This window comes from Pseudorasbora parva, chromosome 18, assembly GCF_024679245.1.
Source record: "Pseudorasbora parva isolate DD20220531a chromosome 18, ASM2467924v1, whole genome shotgun sequence".
NCBI classification, from domain to species: Eukaryota; Metazoa; Chordata; class Actinopteri; order Cypriniformes; family Gobionidae; genus Pseudorasbora; species Pseudorasbora parva.
This window is the reverse complement of record NC_090189.1, coordinates 29,392,658-29,416,294: the sequence shown is the minus strand read 5'-3', so window position 1 is coordinate 29,416,294 and position 23,637 is coordinate 29,392,658. Positions and strand designations below refer to the sequence as shown.

Below are 23,637 nucleotides of genomic sequence, written 5' to 3'. Positions count from 1 at the left end.
TACAGATATAACAGCAATTCCTCTGTTATTGTTTTAAGCATAAACTTAATTTTGTTCAATTAGTTTTAAGACTTAATTTTAGACTTGCATCTTAAATGTATCTTGACTTAGATGTTTAGATATTTGCATTGGAAAACAGGACAAAAGTACTGAGGACTTTTTTAAGAGCCAAATAAACCCTGTTATTTGTAATTAATTGGGAATCTTTAGTAATTTCCAAGACAGTTTTCCATAAGTTTACACAGGTGTAGTTCATCACATTCAATATGAACATGTTTCAATAACATTTGACATGCAAAAAGTGTCAATATACACTGTTTATAAAAAACATTATAATGAGACGTAGTGGTAATCTAACTATTAACCTAATGGCTGCTAATACAAATTACTGATTTATGACTGAAAATGACTGAAAATGGTGAGTTACCTTTAGAGGCTGTAAACATGAGATTTCAAGCTGTAGATGATTTAAACAATTAAAAAGTGTTTCAAGTTTTCTAAAGTGGGAAATATGCAGAAAAATGTCTGAAATGTCTCTTTGCATGTACAGTTACAGCATTTTGCGAACCAAATATCTGCATTAGTCCAATATAATGAAAAACAAACACTACTAAAGCAAACATTTTAGTAACTTTATATTCTGTGTAGACATGCTTACCATCATGATTCAGAACGACAATCTCCTTCTGAAGTTAATATTTCATATCAAGTTTTAACTGAGAACTTGGAAAAATGGTACACTTGAGTTTACAAGTAGTTTTATTTGTTCACTCATACTACAAGCGTGTTTTTATTTGTCAAATCATTCAAGAGAAATTAGTTTTATAGTGAAACTTGAGGCTCAACATTCTTTGATACTTTGAAATATATTTTTAATATATACATTTTGAATAAAATATAAAGGTTGTTATAATGTCAGACAGTCATTCCGTATTGCTTCATTCACTTTTTACTTTCACTATGGTGAATTGCTGAGCGCAAGAGATGAATCTTTGCTGTCCGATTCTTGAATCTGCTCAAAGTTTCTCACTACATCCTCAAGGAAATTCACTACAGTCTTCAGATCATCACTGCTGTCCAACACAGTCTCTCCTAGCTGCCCCCTTAGCCTGGTCAGTGTCTCATTGAGCACCATCAACCCATCTTCAGGCTCCGCTTGATCCCCCACCTCGTCCCCTGCAGCACAGTCAACCCCAGCAACCAAAGCCACGCCCTTATCGCCAAGGTAACGAACCAGAAAGCCCTGTAGTACTGGCCTGGATTGGTCACTTAGTGATGACTTTAGTGCTGGAAGGTCATCAGGCTGGCATAAGGACAGGAGGTGCAGGAGAGCACGGCAGAGCTGTGAGCGTAAACTAGCACAGTATCGATACTCAAGGAAGTCTTCTGTATCTTCACTGTGTTCAAGGGCCTGAGCCAAAGCTTGCCAAACCTCTGCAAATTGGTGAATGTCACCATAGCAATCTCGCGTTGAGGGAACAGAAAGTGCAGCAGCGGATTTAATGCGTACTTTAAAGTTCTTGCAGGAAGTGACGACGTGGGACAGGGCAGAGTAAGCTTCCTTAGACCAGACAGCAGAACCTGGAAGTGAAGTGGTGTGTGTTAAGGTGTATTCACACAAAGTCAGAATTACTGTAATTACAAGATTCCGACTTCTTGTAATGTGCGAGGATGTGAGCACTTTTTACTTGTAAACTCTGATTTGTACCACATGACAACAGAAGATTAATTTAGATGTTGATAGTGTTGCTTTAGAATGGAATTCTGAGTCTTACACTTGCCACTGCCGCCTTTGGCTTGGCTTGCTCAGTTGGGGACACTAAAAATATGATTAAAGTTATTCAACTTATTATACAAATAAAATGTATGAATTAGGTCTTATTTAATTCTATAAACTATAATACTGATCTGCCAACATTGTCGCTATATGATAAATTAAAATAAGCTGATAACATCACTGTTTTCTCCAGTACGACTGTACAGCCAAATCTAATTTTGTCGCAATATTATCCTGTTTGACACTGTGAAGCTGCTTTGACACAATCGTGATTGTAAAAGCGCTATATAAATAAAGTTGATTGATTGATTGATTACAATGTGAAGAGCCAACACATTCTCACTCCCAACTCTTGATCAGGACCCCACTTTTAAATGCACAGGGTATCCCTCATTATTATGTACAGTGTGGCAAAAAAGTATTTAGTCAGCCACCAATTGTGCAAGTTCTCCCACATAAAAAGATGAGAGAGGCCTGTAATTTGGATCATAGGTACACTTCAACTATGAGAGACAGAATGAGAAAACATCCAGAAAATCATTGTCTTATTTTTAAAGGGGGGGTGAAATGCTGTTTCATGCATACTGATCTTTTTACACTGTTAAAGACTTGGAATCCCATACTAAACATAGACAAAGTTTCAAAAGTTAAGGTGGACGTTTGATGGGAGTATTTCTTTGTCAAAAATACTACTTCCGGTTAGTCATAAGTTTCGGCAAGTTTTTTTCGATCATGGGTCCACTTGACGTTAATAGGTCGGAATTTCCTTGTATGGGCCGTACGGACAATTCTACCGGAAGAGCGTGAGAGAGAGAGAGGGAGAGAGCGAAAGCAACAGGCTACGCCCATCAAAGCGGGGCTCGTAGGCTGCGCTGCACAGGTGATGTGACTTCAAGAAATTAACAATGTCACCACAAAAGTGCGTTTTTGGTTGCCAGACCAAGACAGTCCTGTACAGATTGCCAAAAAACCCCGCGTTAAGGCAACAGTGGATGTAATTTGCTTTTCCGGATCAGCAACTGAGTTGCGCAAAGGTTTATGTCTGTTCACTGCATTTCGGTGCCGACTGTTTCATAAACAAGGCCCAGCTCGACGCCGGATTTTCCAATCGCCTATTGCTAAAGGATGGAGCAGTCCCAACAATAAAGGTCCCAACGTTAGAACCACGGGCGGTGAGTAAGACTGCTTCAAATGTCTGTGTTTTTGCCTATGCTCATCAAGTAGCCCAAACATGATCACGTATAGTTAATTGATCAATGGAGCATGCAATGTGTAGTGCGTGTACATTTGTTTAGCTGGCCACTATATGTGTAACTTTATGTTTGTGTATTGTAAAAGCACTCCAAACAACAATACACAAAGAGGGGGGAAATATGTTGAACTAAATAAGCGCGCTTCTTCATTCAAATGCGCTACTATTCCATCTCTTTCTATGTAAACACTAACTTAGCCTGCCGTGCAAAACCAGTCCGCTTTCTACAATTGTCTACACAAACCACGCGTAAAAAAACACACACACACACGTGCACAACTGCACTTCCCACATGTACACCTTCAAAGACAAAAATATGACGATATAATTCAAGTATAAATATGTAAATAACACAAGTCGCTAAGCTTATTATATAGTTAGTGTATAACTTGTACCACATAGAGACGTCCTGCTCTAGTCGTTTTTGCTGCTGCTCCTGTTCAACTGCAGCCTCTGGGTCTGATTCCGGATCATAGATGTATGGCTGTATCTGATTAAAAGCCATATTTTTATTTTGAATAAAGTTTTTTCCCACAGCTAGGGATGACACAGTTTTACGACGCACTCAACACAATAACAGCGGCGCACACACGTCATTATTTAGCTCCGCTCACACGATACGCCCCCACCCGCTCGGCTTTTTTCGGAAAGACTCGGAACAGCGCATCTTTCTTATATAATTATACAAAAAATAAAGACTTTTCGGAGATTGCAGGATGCAATGCTACTCTATAGGTACTCAAGATTGACATGACACTGACTGAAACTGAGTGTTTCACCCCCCCTTTAAAGAATTTATTTGCAAATTATGGTGGAAAATAAGTATTTGGTCACCAACAAAAAAGCAAGATTTATGGCTCTCACAGACCTGTAACAACTTCTTCTTCTGTCCTCCACTCGTTACCTGTATTAATGGCACCTCTTTGAACTTGTTATCAGTATAAAAGACACCTGTCCACAACCTCAAACAGTTAGACTCCAAACTCCACTATGGCCAAGACAAAGAGCTGTCAAAGGACACCAGAAACAAAATTGTAGGCCTGCATAAGGCAGGGAAGACTGAATCTGCAATAGCTAAGCAGCTGGTGTGAAGAAATCAACTGTGGGAGCAATTACTAGCAAATGGAAGACTTACAAGACCACTGATAATCTCCCTCGATCTGGGGCTCCACACAAGATCTCACCCCGTGGGGTCAAAATGATCACAAGAACAGTGAGCAAAAATCCCAGAACCACACAGGGGGACCTAGTGAATGACCTGCAGAGAGCTGGGGTCAAACTAACAAAGGCTACCATCACTAACACACTACACCGCAAGGGATTCAAATCCTGCAGTGCCATATGTGTCCCCCTGCTTAAGCCAGTACATGTCCAGGCCCATCTGAAGTTTTCTAGAGAGCATTTGGATGATCCAGAAGAGCAATGGGAGAATGTCAGATTAAACCAGAATAGAACGTTTTGGTAAAAACTCAACTCGTCGTGTTTGGAGGAGAAAGAATGCTAAGTTGCACCATACCTACTGGGAAGCATGTGGGTGGAAACATCATGCTTTGGGGCTGTTTTTCTGCAAAGGGAGCAGGATGACTGATCTGTGTAAAGGAAAGAATGAATGGGGCCATGTATCGTGAGATTTTGAGTAAAAACCTCCTTCCATCAGCAAGGCAATGAAGATGAAACGTGGCTGGGTCTTTCAGCATGACAATGATCACAAACACACTGCCTGGGCAATGAAGGAGTGGCTTCGTAAGAAGCATTTGAAGGTCCTGGAGTGGCCTAGCCAGTTTCCAGATGTGTGTAAAAAATCTTGTGGCGACTTACAGAAAACGTTTGATCGCTTTCATTTTTAACAAAGGGTATATAACAAAGTATTAAGATTAACTTTTGTTATTGACCAACTACATATTTTCCACCATAATTTACAAATAAATTCTTTAAAAATCAGACAATGTGATTTTCTGGATTTTTTCTTCTTCTATACAAATATTGTTTCCAGGAAGCTGTAACAAAAAAAACACTTTGACTGGGCGGATAAAAGTTTTTTAAAATATTAATAAGCAGTGAAGGGTTTAACAATGCTTTCCTTTCAAGAAATAAATTTGTTTAAATGTTTTGTTTTGCGTCATTATTTAATCAGGACAGTTACATCACCCTGACATTTTTTTTAATGTATGCCTCCTGAAATTTAACTGCACACCTCTCCTCAACATACCAACTGACTGCAGGTATCATTCATCTCCCGAAACATGACAGATGAGTTATGAAGAAGTTTTATATTCAGGATTAGAGATTAGCAAAAATCCCTAACCCAGAATAAGAGATTTTTGTATGTTCACTAACCTAGAGGCAGGCTGCGATTTCTGAAGGTATTGCCCAGTGCATAGCAGGCGTTCCAGCGCACTTTCATGGTGGCATCTCCTCTAACCGTCTCGATAAGTGCCGTCATGGCCTCCTGCAGAGGCTGCTCAAACACAGGCTTTCCCAGGTGGACCGGTTGCAGGAAGTGAAGCAGATTCCCGAGTGCACGGACAGCATTGCTCTTTACCTGCAACACAGGAAACCCTTATCTTCTTGGACTTGAAGTTCATTCTACTTACAGCATTACTCTATAATAAATTATAGAAAGATGACTTTTGTTTCTGCCTTTAAAGCCACAATATGTCATTTTTCACAGCTAGAGGTCGTTTATTCAAAACAAAGGCGTAGCTTGATGACGGATTGATTTAGCCGGAGCTTTTATTATGCCGCAGGCGACCGCTTCTGCTTCTTCCGCTCATGCGTATGTGGGGTAATGCAGGCTACTATGAGACACTTGCTCTCTGCCATAAGCTAGATCCATATTAGGAATGGTAAACATGGCACTAAATCAAGAAAACAACATTAAACCAATAAGACTGTTGAGCTTTATAACAATAATTTGTTTTCTGTCAATGAATGTATCCAAACAGTTGCTCATCTGTCTAATAAAACATATTTTGTGTCTTTGATAGTTTCAACAAAATAATCGAGGGTATGATGCCATTGATAGGCAACGAACGGACACGGTTATTTGCTTATTCCTCTAGATTTAAAGATTCTTGGAAACATATGGGATAATGTCAGTACACGAGTCAATAAAATATATAACACTGTTCTAGTGTTTTTCGGATATTTTAATCCATAAATCTTACATATTGTGCCTGTAATGAGGATGCTGCAAAATTCAAAATGTTACTGATAAGATAATAACTAAATGGGTTACACTTTATTTAATTTTACTTTATACACTTTATACTCTCTTCAAGAAAAGGTGCTCTTTAATAAGTTAAATCGTCCAGCAAAAATGTCCAGTTAATAATCAACTGATAAAATAATGACTAAAAAACAGTTTGAAATGGAAAGCTAAATGAAATGGAAAGCAAGAATTGACCAAAAAAAATATAAAATGTGTACCTTGAATGCAATGTAAGTCGCTTTGGATAAAAGCGTCTGCCAAATGCGTAAATGTAAATGTAAACGTAAACGTAAATACTAAACGTAATTGAATGTATTTTAACTGTAGTCAACCTGTCCTACTCTTCTGAAAGTTTTCTGAACTAAAAGCAACAACAATAGCAAAGCTGTTTAAACTATATGTAAATATGCATTACCATTGAAAAGTTCGGATAAATTTTTTTTTGTAGAAAGAAATTAATTCTTTTATTCAAGAAGGACGCCTAAAAATGGTCAAAAGTGAAAGTAAACACATTTATAATGTCACAGAAGATTAATATTTTATATAAATGCTGATCTTTTAAATTTTCTATTCGTCAAAGAATCCTGAAAAAACAACAAAAACAACAAAAACTGTGATAATAAGAAAGTATATTAAGCTGCTTATTAGCCTGGTTAAAACCAGACCATTCTCAGTAGTAACTGAGTTTCATAGACAAATCATTTCCAAAGGGGCGTCACCAATGGACGATGACGTAAACTATGCAGAGCGACGGAGAAACATCCGAGACAGCAATTCTCTTTTTGTGATGTCGAGGAAAATGTCGCAATGGCTTCTGACGACTTTTGCCGTTGTTGTAAAAGAAATATGATAATAGCGGGTGTCCACAGCCACTGACCGACTGAAACATCTCAGATTGACCGTTGAACAGAAAACATCAAGCTCTGATCGCATTTGTTCCCATTGTAAGGCATTTGTATTGCGATTAGACAATAACGATTTGCAATATTTTGAAAATAAAATAATATTGAGGAGTCTTTGGAAAATTGTGTCTCACAAACTTTATTCAAATTCAGTCATTTCAGATGCGTTAGAACATTTTCAGACTTGAGCATAGTTTTGGAGTTCTGTTGTAGGAGGACAGAACTTACGACAGAAGTTGAGGACATTATTTTTTCCCAACTGTAGGGGGACCCCGAGAGCAAAAGTTACCAAGTGCTGCTTTAAGACTTCTTTTTACTCATTCAACTCAAAACTGTAATTGTGACGCACAAACATAATTTTGTGTTTTTTTCCATTTAAGCACTGTCTGAAGTGGTGTGTGTCACACATACAGGAGATTTCACAGATGCGCACCTGTACCACACTGCGTTCTCTTTTGCGTCTTATCACGTGTGAATGGTTTAAAAGCATTTGCATGAATAAGAGCATGGTCACATAATGTAACGGTAGCCAAAGGATGACGAGAAAAAGCAGATGCTGCATTAATTGCTTAAATATTTTTAACATGTTAAAATCAAAAAAATGTACCACATGTTAAATCTGACAGCCCTACTAATAATTAAAAAAAGTACCCACCCTGTCTTTATCTCCTGAAGCTTTAGTGGCAGATCTCAACATGTTCAGCAGCAGCATATCAGAGAACTCCTCCTGAAACTCCAGCCCCACTGACTGCCTGAAAACAACAGATGAGCAAAGGAAAACCATCAGTCTGCAAGATTTATGCATCAAACACACACGCAGATGTGCTCGTTTGCCGCTCTCACATGTTGACAATGAGCGTGTCGGTGAGGTTGCCGAGAGACCAGGCTGCCTTTGCACGGACGTTAGGTGAGCGGTCATCCAGAGCGGTTAGGATGGCATTAGCCGTGTCTGCCACAAACATCACATCCTGTGGTCATAAAAAAATATATAGTGAATGAGTAAAATTAAATCAATCATCCTTTTGAGATGGGCACTATTGTTCTAGTTGGATGAAGGTGGATTTACTTATAGTTAAACTAATACAATAAATTTGACCCTGGACCACAAAACCATTAGCCTAGAAATCTAGATGCACCCTAGCGCCAGCGAATTTAATCTGCCCGCGAGTGTCGTCTAGCAACTCTCAATACCCTTCTGAGCTGTATTCGCCTAACTCTGGTCGGGCCAATCACATCATGTATAGAGTATAGAGTCGGTGGGCGGGGCCATAATGATGACGGCCGAGTTGCGTTTGCGTGCTTCTAGTAAACACAGAAACTGGCCAACGGCGGCCTTTCGAATTAGCTTTGACTGCAACTCTGGAAGACTTGGAGTTAAGCTTTTCTCTGACAAGAGAACAAAGAACGGCACTGAAGTCATTCTTAAAAAGGGAAGATGTGTTCAGAGTTTTGCTGACCGGATACGGCGAATGTTTAATCTATCAACAAGCTCTGTTTCACCTTCGTTGCTCTGGTTGGGTGTAGCGCTACCTTATCGCGTGCAGAGGGTTTGCAGACAACCGTTTATTCCGCCCCTCGGATTGAGCCCTGTCTATGGTGAGTTTTCAGACCAAACATCTTGATGTAGGTCTGGCTTGTCAGGCTACAAAGCCATCTGAATCATTAAATAATCTGAAAGCTTTCCATTGATGATGGTTTGTTAGGAAATGACAATATTTGGCCGAGATGCAACTATTTGAAAATCTGGAATCTGAGGGTGCAAAAAAAATCTAAATATTGAGAAAATCGCCTTAAAGGGTTAGTTCACCCAAAAACAAAATTGATGTCATTAATGACTCACCCTATTGTCGTTCCACACCAGTAAGACCTCCGTTCATCTTCAGAACACAGTTTAAGTATGCACACTATACTGTCCATGTCCAGAAAGGGAATAAAAACATCATTAAAGTAGTCCATATGTGACATCAGTTAGTTAATTAGAATCTCTTGAAGCATCGAAAATACATTTTGGTCCAAAAATAACAAAAACTACGACTTTATTCAGCATTGTCTTCTCTTCTGCGTTTATCTTCAATCCTCAAATAAAGATTCAAACGGTTGTGAATCAGCGTATTGATCCATGATTTGGATCGCGTGTCAAACTGCTGAAATCACGTGACACTGGTGATCCGAATCATTGATCGATTCACTGATTCATGACCGTTTGAATCTTTATTTGAAGGATTGAAGACAATGCTGAATAAAGTCATAGTTTTTGTTATTTTTGGACCAAAATGTATTTTCGATGCTTCAAGAGATTCTAATGAACTAACTGATGTCACATGTGGACTACTTTGATGATGTTTTTATTCCCTTTCAGGACATGGACAGTATAGTGTGCATACACTTGGATACACTCTCGGACTAAATATAAAATATCTTAAACTGTGTTCTGAAGATGAACGGAGGTCTTACGGGTGTGGAACGACATTAGGGTGAGTCATTAATGACATCAATTTCATTTTGGGAGAACTAACCCTTTAAAGTTGTCCAAATGAAGTCATTAGCAATGCATATTACTACTACTAATATTTTTTATACATATATTTTCGGTAAGAAATTTACAAAATATCTTGGAACATGATCTTTCCTTAGTGTCCTATTGATATTTGGCATAATAAAAAAATCAATAATTTTGACCCATACAGTATTGTACAATGGCTATTGCCACAAATATACCCGTGCGACTTATGACTTGTTTTGTGCTCCAGGGTCACATATGAGAAGGCTGGTCCTGTACCTCTCTCAGGCAGGGAAAGAGGATGTAGACACCTAAAGCTCTCACAGCTGCCGCCTTCACCAGAGAGTTCTCGCTGTACGTCAGTCCCAACAGTATCGTGATACACAGCACTTGTGTCTTATCCTGCAGATATGGATATATGTATACGAATATCGCAAACACATTTTATAACTCAGCTCCACATTCGATCAAACGATTTCCTGAACACCTGGAAACTCAAGAGGTCAGACACTCACGGGCAGCTGGCTGAAAGCCTGTGGCAAGATGGAGGAGAGGGTGTCACAGGCACTGGTCTGTAGGGTGGGATGCTGCTCGTTCTGTAAGGCACTGATCAGTGGACCACTCAAGACTTCCGACCAGAACTGAACCACCTGAAATGGACAAAAGAACAGCAGTACATTAAGATGATCTGTGAATTCAGTTTGGATTTGTAACGCGTCACACTGTTGTTTTTTTTAACCTGGCAGACGGGCACACGTTTGGCACTTTGTGGCGTGTTGGCATCAGTTCTGTACTGCTGGATAATGCCTGTTCCCAGTTCTTCCAGAAGCTTGGGAAAGCAACAGAAGTGTTAAAATGGACAGAGAAAGAGAAAGAAAACAATATCATGGACTATAATAATAAAATGTAATGATCATTCTAATACTATGAGAAAAACAAAATCCACACCATAACTTTAATACAACTAGTCTAGCTCCGCCCTTCTATGTACTTCCACTCATCTTTCATTTTCCTTCAGTACTCCGCCTGGGATTGCGTTATATTCTCTGGTCAAATTTTAACCGGTCCAATCAGGGAACAGAGGGAGTGGCTGAGAACGATGACGTTTATGTTGTGCACTAGTTTGAGATGACATACGTCACGACCAAACGTTAGCGATTGGTTATGGCAGATCCAGAAAGCTCTGGGCAGATCCAATAGTTTTAAACTTCAACAGAGTACCGCCTTCAAGGAAGTTAATGCTTGTCAATGGAGAGTGGCCAGACTCTCTGTACAATTGAAGAGTCTGTTAGGACCAGGCTATTATACAACAACATTGTTGGAATCACTTTCAGAACAGTTTTTTTTTTTTTTTTTTAAGATGATAAAATAATCTTAAATAAACAAAATGTTACACCTGTTGTTTTGGGCGCTAATATAACCACTTTCACACATACAGTGTTTACCGGTATATTAGCGGTACATTAAATTTTAGGGATCAAGTGTAAATACGACCTTTTCAAAAATACCAGTCCATGGTTTCTGGTAACATTACCAGTAAATTACTGGTATGATGCTGTGTGTGAACAAGGAATAAAGATATGGTATTGAAAATGTACAAGGTCTGAACGCGCTGACATAAGAAGTCCGCTTTGGGCAATCATAAAGATCTAATGGAGATGATGCACTTTTTAGTAAGCTCTGCTGCTTTTTAAAGGGGTCATGAATTGAGAAATCAACTTTCATTCAGCCTTTGGTATATATAAAAGTTTGTAAGATAAGAATATCCTGTAAGTTTCAGAGCTGAAAACTTCCTTGTTAGTCAAAGAAAAGCTTTTATTGACATCTGGGTCATCAAACGATCGATCTGTGAATGTGCGTCTCTGTGAGTGCAGTGAAACCCTCGCCCTCGAGACCAACACCTCATTCTGTAGCTCAGCCCACCGACTTGTGCCTGTCCTGACATGTTAGATAAATAACATAGGCCTACCTAGAGCTAAACCGTATCAAACTTCAAAGCAATAAAACTTATGGCATGTTTCAAACAATATATATATATATATTTTTTATTTTATTTTATTATTATTTTTTTTTTTTTTAAATGTGTAATAGTACTGCATTGTTACGTCTGATATCTACTGATTATGTACGTATCTAACTAAACATAACTTCCACGCTGTCAGGCTGGAGTATCCTATGTATTTGAGGTGTTGTTGGTTCAGTTGTGCTGATGCACATACTTGTCTTGTGGGTATGCACGCATGTGTGTGTTAGTTATGCATGGTTCACGGTTATCCACTGATCGACCCGGACAAGTAATTAAAAAATTACATTCCAATTAATTGAGGGTGGATGAAAAATAAATCATTGCTTGTTTGATAAAGACATTTTGCGAGCCATTCTGGTTGCCGTTTCTCCACATTGGAAGTTTTCAAAACAATTCCTCAGGTGTAAGGGAGTTGAAGCTCATTATAATATGAACAACTCTTATCCAATCATAGCAGTGGGTGTAAGTCTTTAATGTGGCATGCCCATGAAAAATGAGTGTTTCAAGATCTAGGCTCAAAACCAGGATAGAATATCGCCTATTACTTATTCATTATGATGTTTTTGAATATAAAAACCATGCAAATGTCATACGTTAACCTCAGACAACAGTATAACATTTGTTTAAAAAGCCAGTTCATGACCCCTTTAATGTCTGTATCAGCGCTGCGCCTCTGCAGTCGGATAGAGTAGCATTTCTGGCTTAGTTGGTGCGCAAGGCAAATAAAACACACGCACCCCAACCCAATGTGGTCTTCTAACGGTAAAAAGCCAGAACAACGTTGCTTATGTAAACAGCATATTTGTGTATTTTCCAGTAAAGTCATTCTGGTAATTTTATGCTAATTTACTGTGCTAAAGGGGCTATAGATAGCAATATACTTTTTCGTCCATGGTGTGAATTTTTTTGAATGCTCTAACTCTTTACAGTCAGGTGGATTCTCATTGGATTATTTTTTTACAGCTGATAAGCAATAAAAATGTTGACAGCCAAAGATATCGTTGTATCTCTGTGTCAATATTGTTATTAGTTGTGGTGTGAACTGTGGTATTATCATAGAATTAAAGCGAGTACTAAAACGTTATAGTAATTGTTATAGTTATAGTAAATATAAGCAATAATAATAGTGATGTTTGCTTTAGCAAGATCCACTTATGAGACAGGAAATGACAAAGATCTGGTACTTTAGCGCCATGAAGTTGCACAGATGGCTCTTGCTCAGCGAGACAGCGAGCACTGAGTTGCCCCAACTCCAACAGAGACGTCTGAGCCAATGAGAAGTAACCCTTAACCAGATGAGCCAAAACCTGAAATAAACCACAGCAAAGAATTAAACACAAACATTTCAAGAAGCACAAATATTGTGGCTTTAAACATATTTGCAAACGGACCACTCACCTGCAGGGCTTCAAGTCGAACAGGTGACGGTTCCAGCGATGCTCCGCCAGACCCCCCGTGGTCACTATCAGAGTACGGTTCCTCGCGAGGCTGTGTGACCAGACTCATGCACAATTGCAACAGCCAGCACTGCCCCTCCGTACCCCCCTCAACTCCTTCTGCAGGAGACGAGGCATCTCCGTCTTTCCGAGCGGGATGTCTCCAGTTGTGAGAGAGCTCCTGCGGGGTCCTGATGCCGGGGGTGTTGTGGCCGGACGTGGATCCGGGCTGCTGGAGGAGGAGCTGGATCTCAGGGAGGGGTGCTTGTGTTGAGACTAATGCACCGAAGAGGGTGAGACAGGACACGCGGACATTCACATCTAACATGGGAGGGAGAGAGGGGATGTTTGTGATTGTGAATGTTTGAACTGGCTGGATTTGTATCAATTATCAGGGCAAACACTGAACATCTGGACAGTTTTAAAGCGTTAGTTCAAACCAAAATGAAAGTTGTGTCATATTTTATCCACCCTCATGTTGTTCCAAACCCATAAGACGTTGGTTAATCTTCAAAACTTTGAACTTAAGATATTTTTAGAGATATTTACCAGGTAACCACAACACGCATACATAGAGAAAATTCCATGGTAGACACTGAAGCTTGTGTGTGCATCAATGTTTATAAATGTAAATAGGCACAAAATAAATCGGATTGTATCTCTTCACAAGACTGATTGAAGTGGATTAATTTTATGACACTTTTATGACCTCATTTTTGGTTATCTGGACTTTCAATGGAGGCACAGAAACATCTCAGCGCCCATAAAAATGTTGGCCAAACTAAGCCTTTAATAGTACAACTACTGCAGCGTCATAGAACCATACCTCTGTGGCGTATATATGGACGGATCTGTTTCCACAGTGGGCTCAACAGGCCTGGTCTGAGACGGTTGTAGGGAACGTTGGACACCAGGTGTGCGAGGCACTGGAAGACAAAACACAAACCGTGTTCACAAGCTCTTAGTTCGAGAAAAACTTGCATACCCTAGATTAGAAGAACTGCAGATACTAACCAAACCACATTATATTCCTCCTATGGAATACTTTAGTATGAAGCATGTTCATAGTAATGATGTTATAGCAGAGTAATCACTGGTATAGTTAATCTGAGTGAAATGTAAGCAAGTATGTTTTGAGAAAAGGTCAAGTATCATTCTGAGGCCACTGTATACGGTTTGCATGAGAGTTTGCATTATTTTATAGTATAACAGTTTATTCTCTTCCAGTTCTTAATTATTTAGTTAATTTATTTGTCATTTTGTTGTGCTTTTGACATTTTGGTTACACATTATTTTAAAGTGATTAGTTGTGTAGTTACACATTATTAAATGTACTTAATATAGTAATAACATTACTACAACTAACCCTAAACCAAACCAACCTCAAAACCTAACCCTATAGTAAGTACATATAGTTAATTAATATTACTCAGTATTTATTTGAGTACAACACCTTAAAATAAGTGTCACCATCTTAACACCATGTTTTTTTTTCAGTTTTAGCTTTAGTAATTTTAGTACTTCAACTTACTTCAGTTTTTTGCACAGGCAACATTTCATATTTAGGTTTTTCATATATATATATTTTTTCATGTTTACACAAGTTTTTCATTTAATATTTCTATTTTATTTATTTCCGCTTTATTTCAATTACTGAAAATGAATGTATACCCTATGTAGCGACTCAGGCGAATCAAACACACAATCGCCAGTTACATTTAACAAATATGTTTTGAAAGTTGTGCTTGGTGGCAGACCTTCCCCCAACACAACAGAGAAAGATTCTTCGTTACCCTGGAAACCATCTGATAAGATGTTTTATGGCCCAAAAGAATTTGGCCACAGAAAAGTGTCTTAGCCACAAAGACTTTAAAACACGAGGCTTGTAAAACACACGCGTTTTGCCTCAAATTATAGACGACCATCTATAAATGAACATGCACCCCAGGACATTGTATGTAAACACATAACTGTCTTGTAAAATGTTTCTTCTGTATGGTATTTTGCATTTTTTTTTATCTTTGTCTTAACAAATTACTAGTTCAGATAACCTCATATATGTCATGTCTCCTATCAAATTAATGCTCACTTCACGACTTACACTTCCATGTATATCACTTATTCAGAAAATGCAGTGTGTGTTTGTTGCATTAATTAGAATATGAATGGTCAGAGACCCACTGATTCAAGTTTTGAAACAAAGAGCCATAAAATCTGCTGAGGAATTTCCCGCCTGGAAATCCCAACAATCTCATTGGTTAAGTCTAACCCTGGAGGGTGGGACTACTTCCAGACCCTTAAAAGGGATGTGCTCGGATGCCCTTCCTCTCTCTTACTTCTCCATCTCTCTCTCTTCTCTCTTTTTTCTTCTGAAAATCTCTTCCGAAATGCTCTTGTCTTCTCTCCCTAGCTGAACCAACACGTCCCCCCAAGCAGGGGGGGTCTCCAGACACAGAGCCATGTGCTGTGTGGGACCAGAAACGGAGGCCCACCACACTATGGGGCCAACAGGCCTCGGCTCTTCCAAAAATCTTCTCTTCTACAATCCGTTCTTCAACAATCCTTTTCTCCTCGCTTCATCAACTTACTAGCCCCAAGGGCATTCTTCAGAAGGAGAACACGGAGCATCCCTAAAAGCAACCTGCCGCTCCCTCTCGACCTCGGAAAGAACCACCGGACACGCAGGGCATTTGAACTCGGAACACACACACACACGCGAGAAGCCACAACTAGAGCAAGTATTATCTTCCAAATTCAAACTGCTGTTAAGAGGGTGTGTTATTTTCCCGTTGGGACAAGTTAACTCCGTGAAGGTCGTATTTGATGAACTGAAGGAAAGCTGCTTCTTACCCCTAATTCTTTGTCCCATCTCTCTCATCTCTCTCTCTCTTTTATCTCTCTCTAATTTCAGTCTATTCATTATTCTCTTTTATGTATTCTTTCGTTAATATCTATATTTCTACTCTCTTGATGCATATTTAGTATGTACTTTCTGTGTGAATTGTAGTGTTATTTTTAGTCTGTGTTTATTAAACCTCCAAAAGACATTTAATGAGTTGAATCTGTTATTCTGCCACATACTCAAAGTCAATGAAACTTACGATCTAACGTTACCTAACTGCTTATGCTACTATGTTAGTAAAGTAAACTGTATGACCATTTGAAATATTGAACTTATCCTGATCAGTAAAGTTAATGTTTCTTATGCGCTCGTAAAGCAGTAATCCCTTATTGAGAATTGATTTGAAAAGTCTATAACTAATTTGCAGGACAAACTTAGTAGGATAATTTCAAGCAATTCCGTAAAGGGTTACTTGTATTTAATTAAACAATTTTCCCTATCGGAAAATCTTAATACATAATGAACGACTAGCATATTATATTCATAAATTCATGAATATTGAATATTAAATCCCTTTTGAGTTAATTATTCCCCGAGACATTAAACTCATAAGTCATTGTCGTTACACCTATAAAGTCTACTTCATCATTTGAAATGCAAATTTCGAAAGCCTCTAAATATTCAACATAATCAAAACTTTGCTGATAACACAATCTACATGTCTTCTGTCGTCTGATTGGTAGTTTATACTTTTTTTTTAGCAAGAAAAAGAATCAGCTAGTATCATTTTAAAACTGTCCATCTTCAGGTTGGGGTACACGTGCCTTTCTGTGGTGATATCTTTTCTGATTTTTATCAAGTAAATGTAAAAATCTTTTTAATATTGTTAGTAATATTTGAAGATGAACATTACTGGACTGAACCAACCTTCCTTTTACGTTCACCTTCGAGTTTACTTGATCCTCCGTACATATATATATATATTTTTTTTTAGAAAAATCACGTTAAAATGTAGGTTTCAAATGATATATCCAGGCTTTTGAGGAACATTTATTTGTACATTTCTCAATCGTTATTAATATTTTTCATTGTGCTGCATTATGTCTTGCCCCCCCCACCCCCACAACAAAAACTACTGAGCTTTGATCATAAAACTAAGCATTTAAATATTATCTTATTAAAACATATTATTGGGAGTGACACCTGCTATTTATATGCAAATAATCTGCTATACTGTTGTCATTTTTGCTCAGTTTGGGTCTGATCCTTTGAAAAATACTGAGGTATTTTTATTCTCCTCGAGTATGAGCTCCATATTTTCCTATATCATACTATCAGAGCCTTACAAAACAACTTATTTCAATTTTTTTAATATTTTATCTGGAGTTTCAGTAAATTGTTGCATTTCCAAACTGTTATTTCTTATGTCAGGCTGTACATGGTTAATCCTTTTAGTTGTAGCTAATAATAATAACAACAATATCTTAGCAATATCATGGCATGATTGTGTGTTCTGTTACCTTTAAGACCTGTGTGAGGGTCTGGCAGGAGGACTCCGCTACGAGCGCTAGCAGCAAGCAGCGGTGCAGCTCTCTGACACTGGCAGCTAATGTGGCTGAGAAAGGAGTGAAGGCCTGTCGGGGCACACTGGTGTCTTCAGCGGTGGAGAGGAACTGTCGGGAACCTTCTAGAAGAGCAGACAGAACCTGCAGAGAACCTGCACGCACCTAAGAGCAAATGGATTATGTCAAATATGCTACATTTACCTGATATCAGAAACTAAATGGGCAACTGTGGGCTCTTGTTTTACCTTTGGGGAGGGGTCCTTTAGGACTATGGTCAGGAGGGTAAGAGGAGGAGGGCCTCCAATCCCAGGAGCATCTGGAACAAAGGAAGACCAGTAGCCATAGAGGATTCGTTTCTCAACACACTTGACCACACCCAGGAAGCACTGAAGCGAACTCTGCCGTACACGTGCTTGATATAACCTAGATGAGAGAGTGACCGATACAAACACAGACTCATTAAAATAGAAAACTCTAATTAGCTAATTAAAGGGGCATGACATGAAGGCCGACCCATACTTGGAGTTTATCATCTGCATGCAAGTTAGTGCACACAGATTAGGTGCAGTGAGTAGCGCGCACACACACACACACACACACACACACAAAACCATTAGGCCGCGACTGCCCCAACTTCTCAAGTAACAGCCAATCAGGCTTAAAGTGAAAGGTTTGATATAGCTTTTTAAATAAAATAATAATCATTTATTTAATAAATAAAGAATTTCCAAGGCACTCGAACACCCACAACGCGTAGGTGTATTTGTTACCTGTTTTTAAATGAATAAGCCATGATGAATTATGAATTTTCAATACCATTGAGGGCCTTGGAAATTCTTTATTTATTGAGTGGAACCATTCCTTACATCTAAAGAGTGCACCCATGCAGCACTTATATTGCACTCTCTGTTTTAATAATCATTTATTGTCCAATTTACAACAGTATAATGACTTTAATTATTGTTGTAATATGATTCGTTTTGTTATAAAATAACTACTAAAGTTGTCAAAGCAGAAACAGTATCAGACACTTAAGACATGCAAAAAAGTGATTATTTATAATAACAATAAAATTTAAATTATATTGAATACAATTAATGTGAACTATTAAACATTAAAGGTGCTCTAGAATGATTTGAAACAATATGTTAAATTGTTTTTTGATATCTACATAGAGGGTACGTGGCTTATTTAAGGGCAAAAATTGTCCAGATTCAGTTTTACAGGTCCGTTTACATCCCTATAAATTGTCCCTAGGATGTAATGCTCTGTTTTTGCCTTATTTAGAAGGGTCGTGAATATTAATGCAGAGTTCTGCTGTGATTGGCTGTTTCACTCCACTGCTGCTTAATGACACATCATGGCAATTTTACAATGATAGCTTCTTAACTTTGAATCACGAACTGAACTGGGTAGCACGTAAATGTTGTTTGTACAGTAACGTTACAGTTTGACAGTAGAGTACTAATTTAAAAGTTTAATTATTTAGCCAAACAAAGTAATGTAGAAGCCACTAAAATAGGCAGCGTCATGTTTACTACTCACCTGCTGCAAAATAATCATACTTCAGTTCTCAAAAATTTATATTTATTTAACAAATTGACTAGAAGCCTTGTCAAATGACTATCGTTTCAACTTAGATGGTGAAGAAGGTGATGTTAGCTACAAGGCTCGAGTGAGCGATCTGTAAGCAACTAAACAGTAGTAGTAAGCGTAGTTAGTTTCTGAGTTGTGTGTTAATGATGAAATATAGGCTAATTTAGATTTCAATCCGTCAAAAGGGATCGACATCCGTATCTACTGTTGTATTTTATGACAACACTGGCAGGAAATGTACTGAACTCCTTTTATTTAACAATGGCAAGGTTAATTACATTTTTCATTCTAGGGCACCTTCAATTAAAACATATGGATTGTTATTTATTGTTATTAAATGGCCCATTTTTATACTAATGATTTATTGTATAATATACAATTGCATAATCATAATGCATTTTATTGTTGTAATTACTATTTAGTTTTACAATTACTACTACATTTGTGTCAGCGCAAATATATAGTATTAGTTAATGGGCAATTAATGAGAGCAAAAAAAGTGAATATAATAACAATAATTAATAGTAGTAATGATGTAACATGATAATGTGAATTATTAATTATTGAACATTAATGAAAAGATTCATTGTTATTGAATTAAATGGCCTATTTTAAATAATAGTAAAAATAATAATCATATATACATACAGACATACATATGTCATACATACATGCATACATACATACACATACATACATACATACATACATACATACATACATACATCATACATACATGCATACATACATCATACATACATGCATACATACATACATACATCATACATACATGCATACATACACATACATACATACATACATACCTACATACATCATACATACATGCATACATACATACATACACATACATACATACATCATACATACATCATACATACATGCATACATACATACATACACATACATACATACATACATACGTCATTCATACATACATACACATACATACATACATACGTCATTCATACATACATACACACATACGTCATTCATACATACATATGTATATCATACATACATATGTCATACACAGGGCTTGACATTAACTTTTTTGCTCACCAGCCACCGTGGCTAGTGGTTTTCCAAAGTAACTAGCCACTCAGCATTTTCACTAGCCACAATTTTGCATTTTGGAACTTACATTTTATATGATTAAAGTTGACTTTGGCATGCTTAAATTACTTGATTTTGACTCATTTTCTTGATTTTGAAGATTTAAAACCATTTCAAAGTTTCAAACTGTATGTGTATGATATGCACACCTGTGTTTGCATGTTTATGCTCAATTTAGACTTTGGCACTTTTGCAGGAAACTGTAAGTTAATTTACAATTCAACTCAGCTCAACATACAGTAGCAAAATAATTAAGACCTGCTGCAAACAGTACCAACATGGCAAAAAAACAAATCATGTGCCTATATCTGTGTGTGCGCCCTTGTTTATATTACATTGTGGGGACCAAATACCCCATAAGGATAGTAAAACATGAGATTACCTACATTGTAGGGACCAGCCAGCGGGTCTCACTTTTCAGAAGGCTTATAAATCATACTGGATGAGTTTTTTTGTAAAAATGCAGAATGTTTCCTGTGATGGGTAGGTTTAGGGGCAGTGTTGGGGGATAGAAAATACGGTTTTTACAGTATTAAAACCATTACGTCTATGGAGAGTCCCCCACAAAGACAGTGAACCAGACGTGTATGTGTGTGTGTGTGTGTGTGTGTGTACATGGTAATCCCTACGTTATGGGGACAAAATGTCCCCACAAAGATGGCAATATCCGAAATCCTTGTCCTTGTGGGGACATTTTTAGGTCCCCATGAGGAAAACATCTTTAAAAAAAAAGGAGTTTTTTTGAGAAAGTAAAAATGCAGAATGCTTCCTGTGATGGGTAGGTTTAGGGGCAGGGGCAGTGTAGGGGGATAGGATGTACAGTTTGTACAGTATGAAATCCATTACGCCTATGGAAAGTCCCCATAAAACATGGAAACACGACGTGTGTGTGTGTGTGCTTGTGTGTGTGTGTGTGTGTGTGTGTGTGTGTGTGTCTGAAGACGATTTCTCTTTTGTCATCGCACGGATGACGCGCGTACAACAGCGAACTGAGCGCTCGGAATCAAACGTCAACTAGATAGAGCGCGTATCCAGTACACGCGCTGAACCCGTCTTTCCGCACTGCGAAAGGAGTCCTTTGGAAGGCTCACGCGCATCTGTGCGCGTCGGCGCGAGGCAGAAAGGAACATAGAATGTGAAGTATATCGGCGACTTGGCAGTTGTGTTTCCAATTTGAGCTTGATCTTCAGAAATGCTTGGGAAAGTGCAAACAAAGAATGTGGTTAAGCTAGTAGCGTCACTGCTTGTAGCGACGCTATGCCCAACACTGGAGAACTGATTGCGCGTGTGACAGAGAGAGCACGCTTCTTTTGTGTGTCATTCAGCGTGATTCCGCCTATCCCACCTTCACTTACTGCAAGTTGATCGTTAAAGAATTGAAATAGAATTGTAATTTTGTGATACGACGGTCTTGGCATTTCATTTGGCTGTAGGCTGAAATTATATTCAACCCGCCAAAGTGGCTAGTGGGAGTGGCTGCCGTACCCGCCACAGCCGAAATCTACCCGTATTTGGCGGGTTGGCGGGTGTTAATGTCAAGCCCTGGTCATACATACATATGTCATACATACATATGTCATACATACGTCATTCATACATACATATGTCATACATACATATGTCATACATACATATTACATACATACATATGTCATACATAAATACATACATTATGTCATACATACATACATGCAAAATAAAAAACAATTAAAGTGAGCATATCTGTTATTGGAAACTTAATCGCACACAATCATTAGTCTTGAAAAAAAAAATCTTGATTTCTACATAGTGCATGTAGAAAATATTTAAATTTTTACATATTTAAACATTTGTGCATCTTTTTCTAGGTCATTTTGCACCTGTGAATTTTATTTGACCTAATAACGTAAGAAACGTTTCCTGGCACTAGTGGTCCGAGAGTCATACCTGAGTTTAGATTGCATTCCTCCCTCCGGGTCGGAGAACTCTGAGTCAGAGCTCCCTTTCTTCCAGGAAGGGTAGAGCTGTGGAGTCGCTCCTGACGCTGAAGTAACACTAGCGGACTGTGAACCGGGAGACCAACCACTCTGATCTACTCCACCTCCCGCAGTTTTAAGAGGCCCAGAGACATCGTCGCCTTCTCCTTCCTCTGCATCCCTCTTTCCCTCGGTTCCAGCTTTCTTCCCTTTCCCACGAGACTTACGCTTCTTGTTCTGTTGGGACTAAAGTAGAATTATAAACTTTTTCCTCCTCTGGGAGATCGTCCAGGTTCAGAATTTACAACAACTTTTATACTATACATGTGCGATCTATGTTCAATTTTAATGTTATGGTTATTGGCCCGATAAGAAAATTGATTATTTCCTCCAGCTGGGACACTTCAGATGCCCACTGATCGCCATGAAGGTTTTAGATTGCTTGAAATATGATTGGAAATACAGTTAATCATTTGAGTCGAATAATGAGTGGAATTACAAGAAAATACAGTTAAGTGCCACATGTGCAGTGCAAGTCTGTCATATAGGCTACATCAAATTATGAGAACACTACTGTAAAAGATGTTGCGAATTCTTTGTGCGCCCGTTGTAACGGGATAAGCGCATCCACAACGTACTTACTCCTTCATTCACATGCATTATATGACTGGCACACAGCAACGGTTGAGTTTAAAAATCTTCATCTGTGTTCTACTGAAGAAACAAAAACACCTACATGTTGGATGCACTGGGGGTAAGCAGATAAACATCACCATTTCATTTTTGGGGGAACTATCCCTTTAAGGGAACGTAAACAGTTGAATAAAACAAATCTGGTGTGTATCATTATATTGAATCCATTAGGGGTGTGCCATATCATACCGTTCAAGATAATACCTGTATAAATGTTTACATGTTAAAAAAAAGTGTCATGTCGCAATATCATTGACATAGCGATGCGATGAAGTATGGCCCGTTTTATGTTCCCTAGCACAACAACACCTGTCTGAGAGCATACACAAAGTTATGTGTAAATGTTAGCCTCCGATGAAGATTTAGTACCTAAAAAGGAGCTATTTGGTTACAAGAGTTCAGCCCTCTTGACAACTGATATAACACTGACAACTTAAAGCTGTTATTGATGTTTGCAGCACAATATATAAGGGTTACATTGACGGCTATTTTCGTCAGTTACGGCTTGTTAGATCTAGCATTCTTCCTCCTTTGAATCAGACACAGAGATAAAGTAGTGCGTAGGATTACGTTTATTTTAATTAATTAACGAGAGAGAGAGAGAGAGAGAGAGTTATATGTTTATAGTTATATGTATATGTTTGTTTTTTTCTTCTTTAATTATATTTTGTATTTTGATATCTATACCTGTATAACTTGTTACATGTTTAATGCTTTGGCAACATTGTACTATCCGACAGTCATGCCA

The 23,637-nt window shown here is 38.2% G+C and overlaps 1 protein-coding gene across 1 annotated transcript in view; it reads right to left on the bottom strand.

Moving 5' to 3' along the window:
- Positions 1–269: 269 nt before the first annotated feature.
- Positions 270–23,637, bottom strand: part of heatr6 (HEAT repeat containing 6) — a 30,280-nt gene continuing 6,912 nt past the window's right edge. The window contains 13 exon segments of the mRNA XM_067423346.1: positions 270–1,581; positions 5,367–5,571; positions 7,798–7,894; positions 7,986–8,110; positions 9,922–10,044; positions 10,158–10,292; positions 10,382–10,471; positions 12,853–12,975; positions 13,067–13,425; positions 13,931–14,030; positions 17,467–17,673; positions 17,757–17,934; positions 22,168–22,442. Of these exon segments, the coding sequence (XP_067279447.1) occupies positions 959–1,581; positions 5,367–5,571; positions 7,798–7,894; positions 7,986–8,110; positions 9,922–10,044; positions 10,158–10,292; positions 10,382–10,471; positions 12,853–12,975; positions 13,067–13,425; positions 13,931–14,030; positions 17,467–17,673; positions 17,757–17,934; positions 22,168–22,442 (2,640 nt within the window). The 3' untranslated portion in view covers positions 270–958.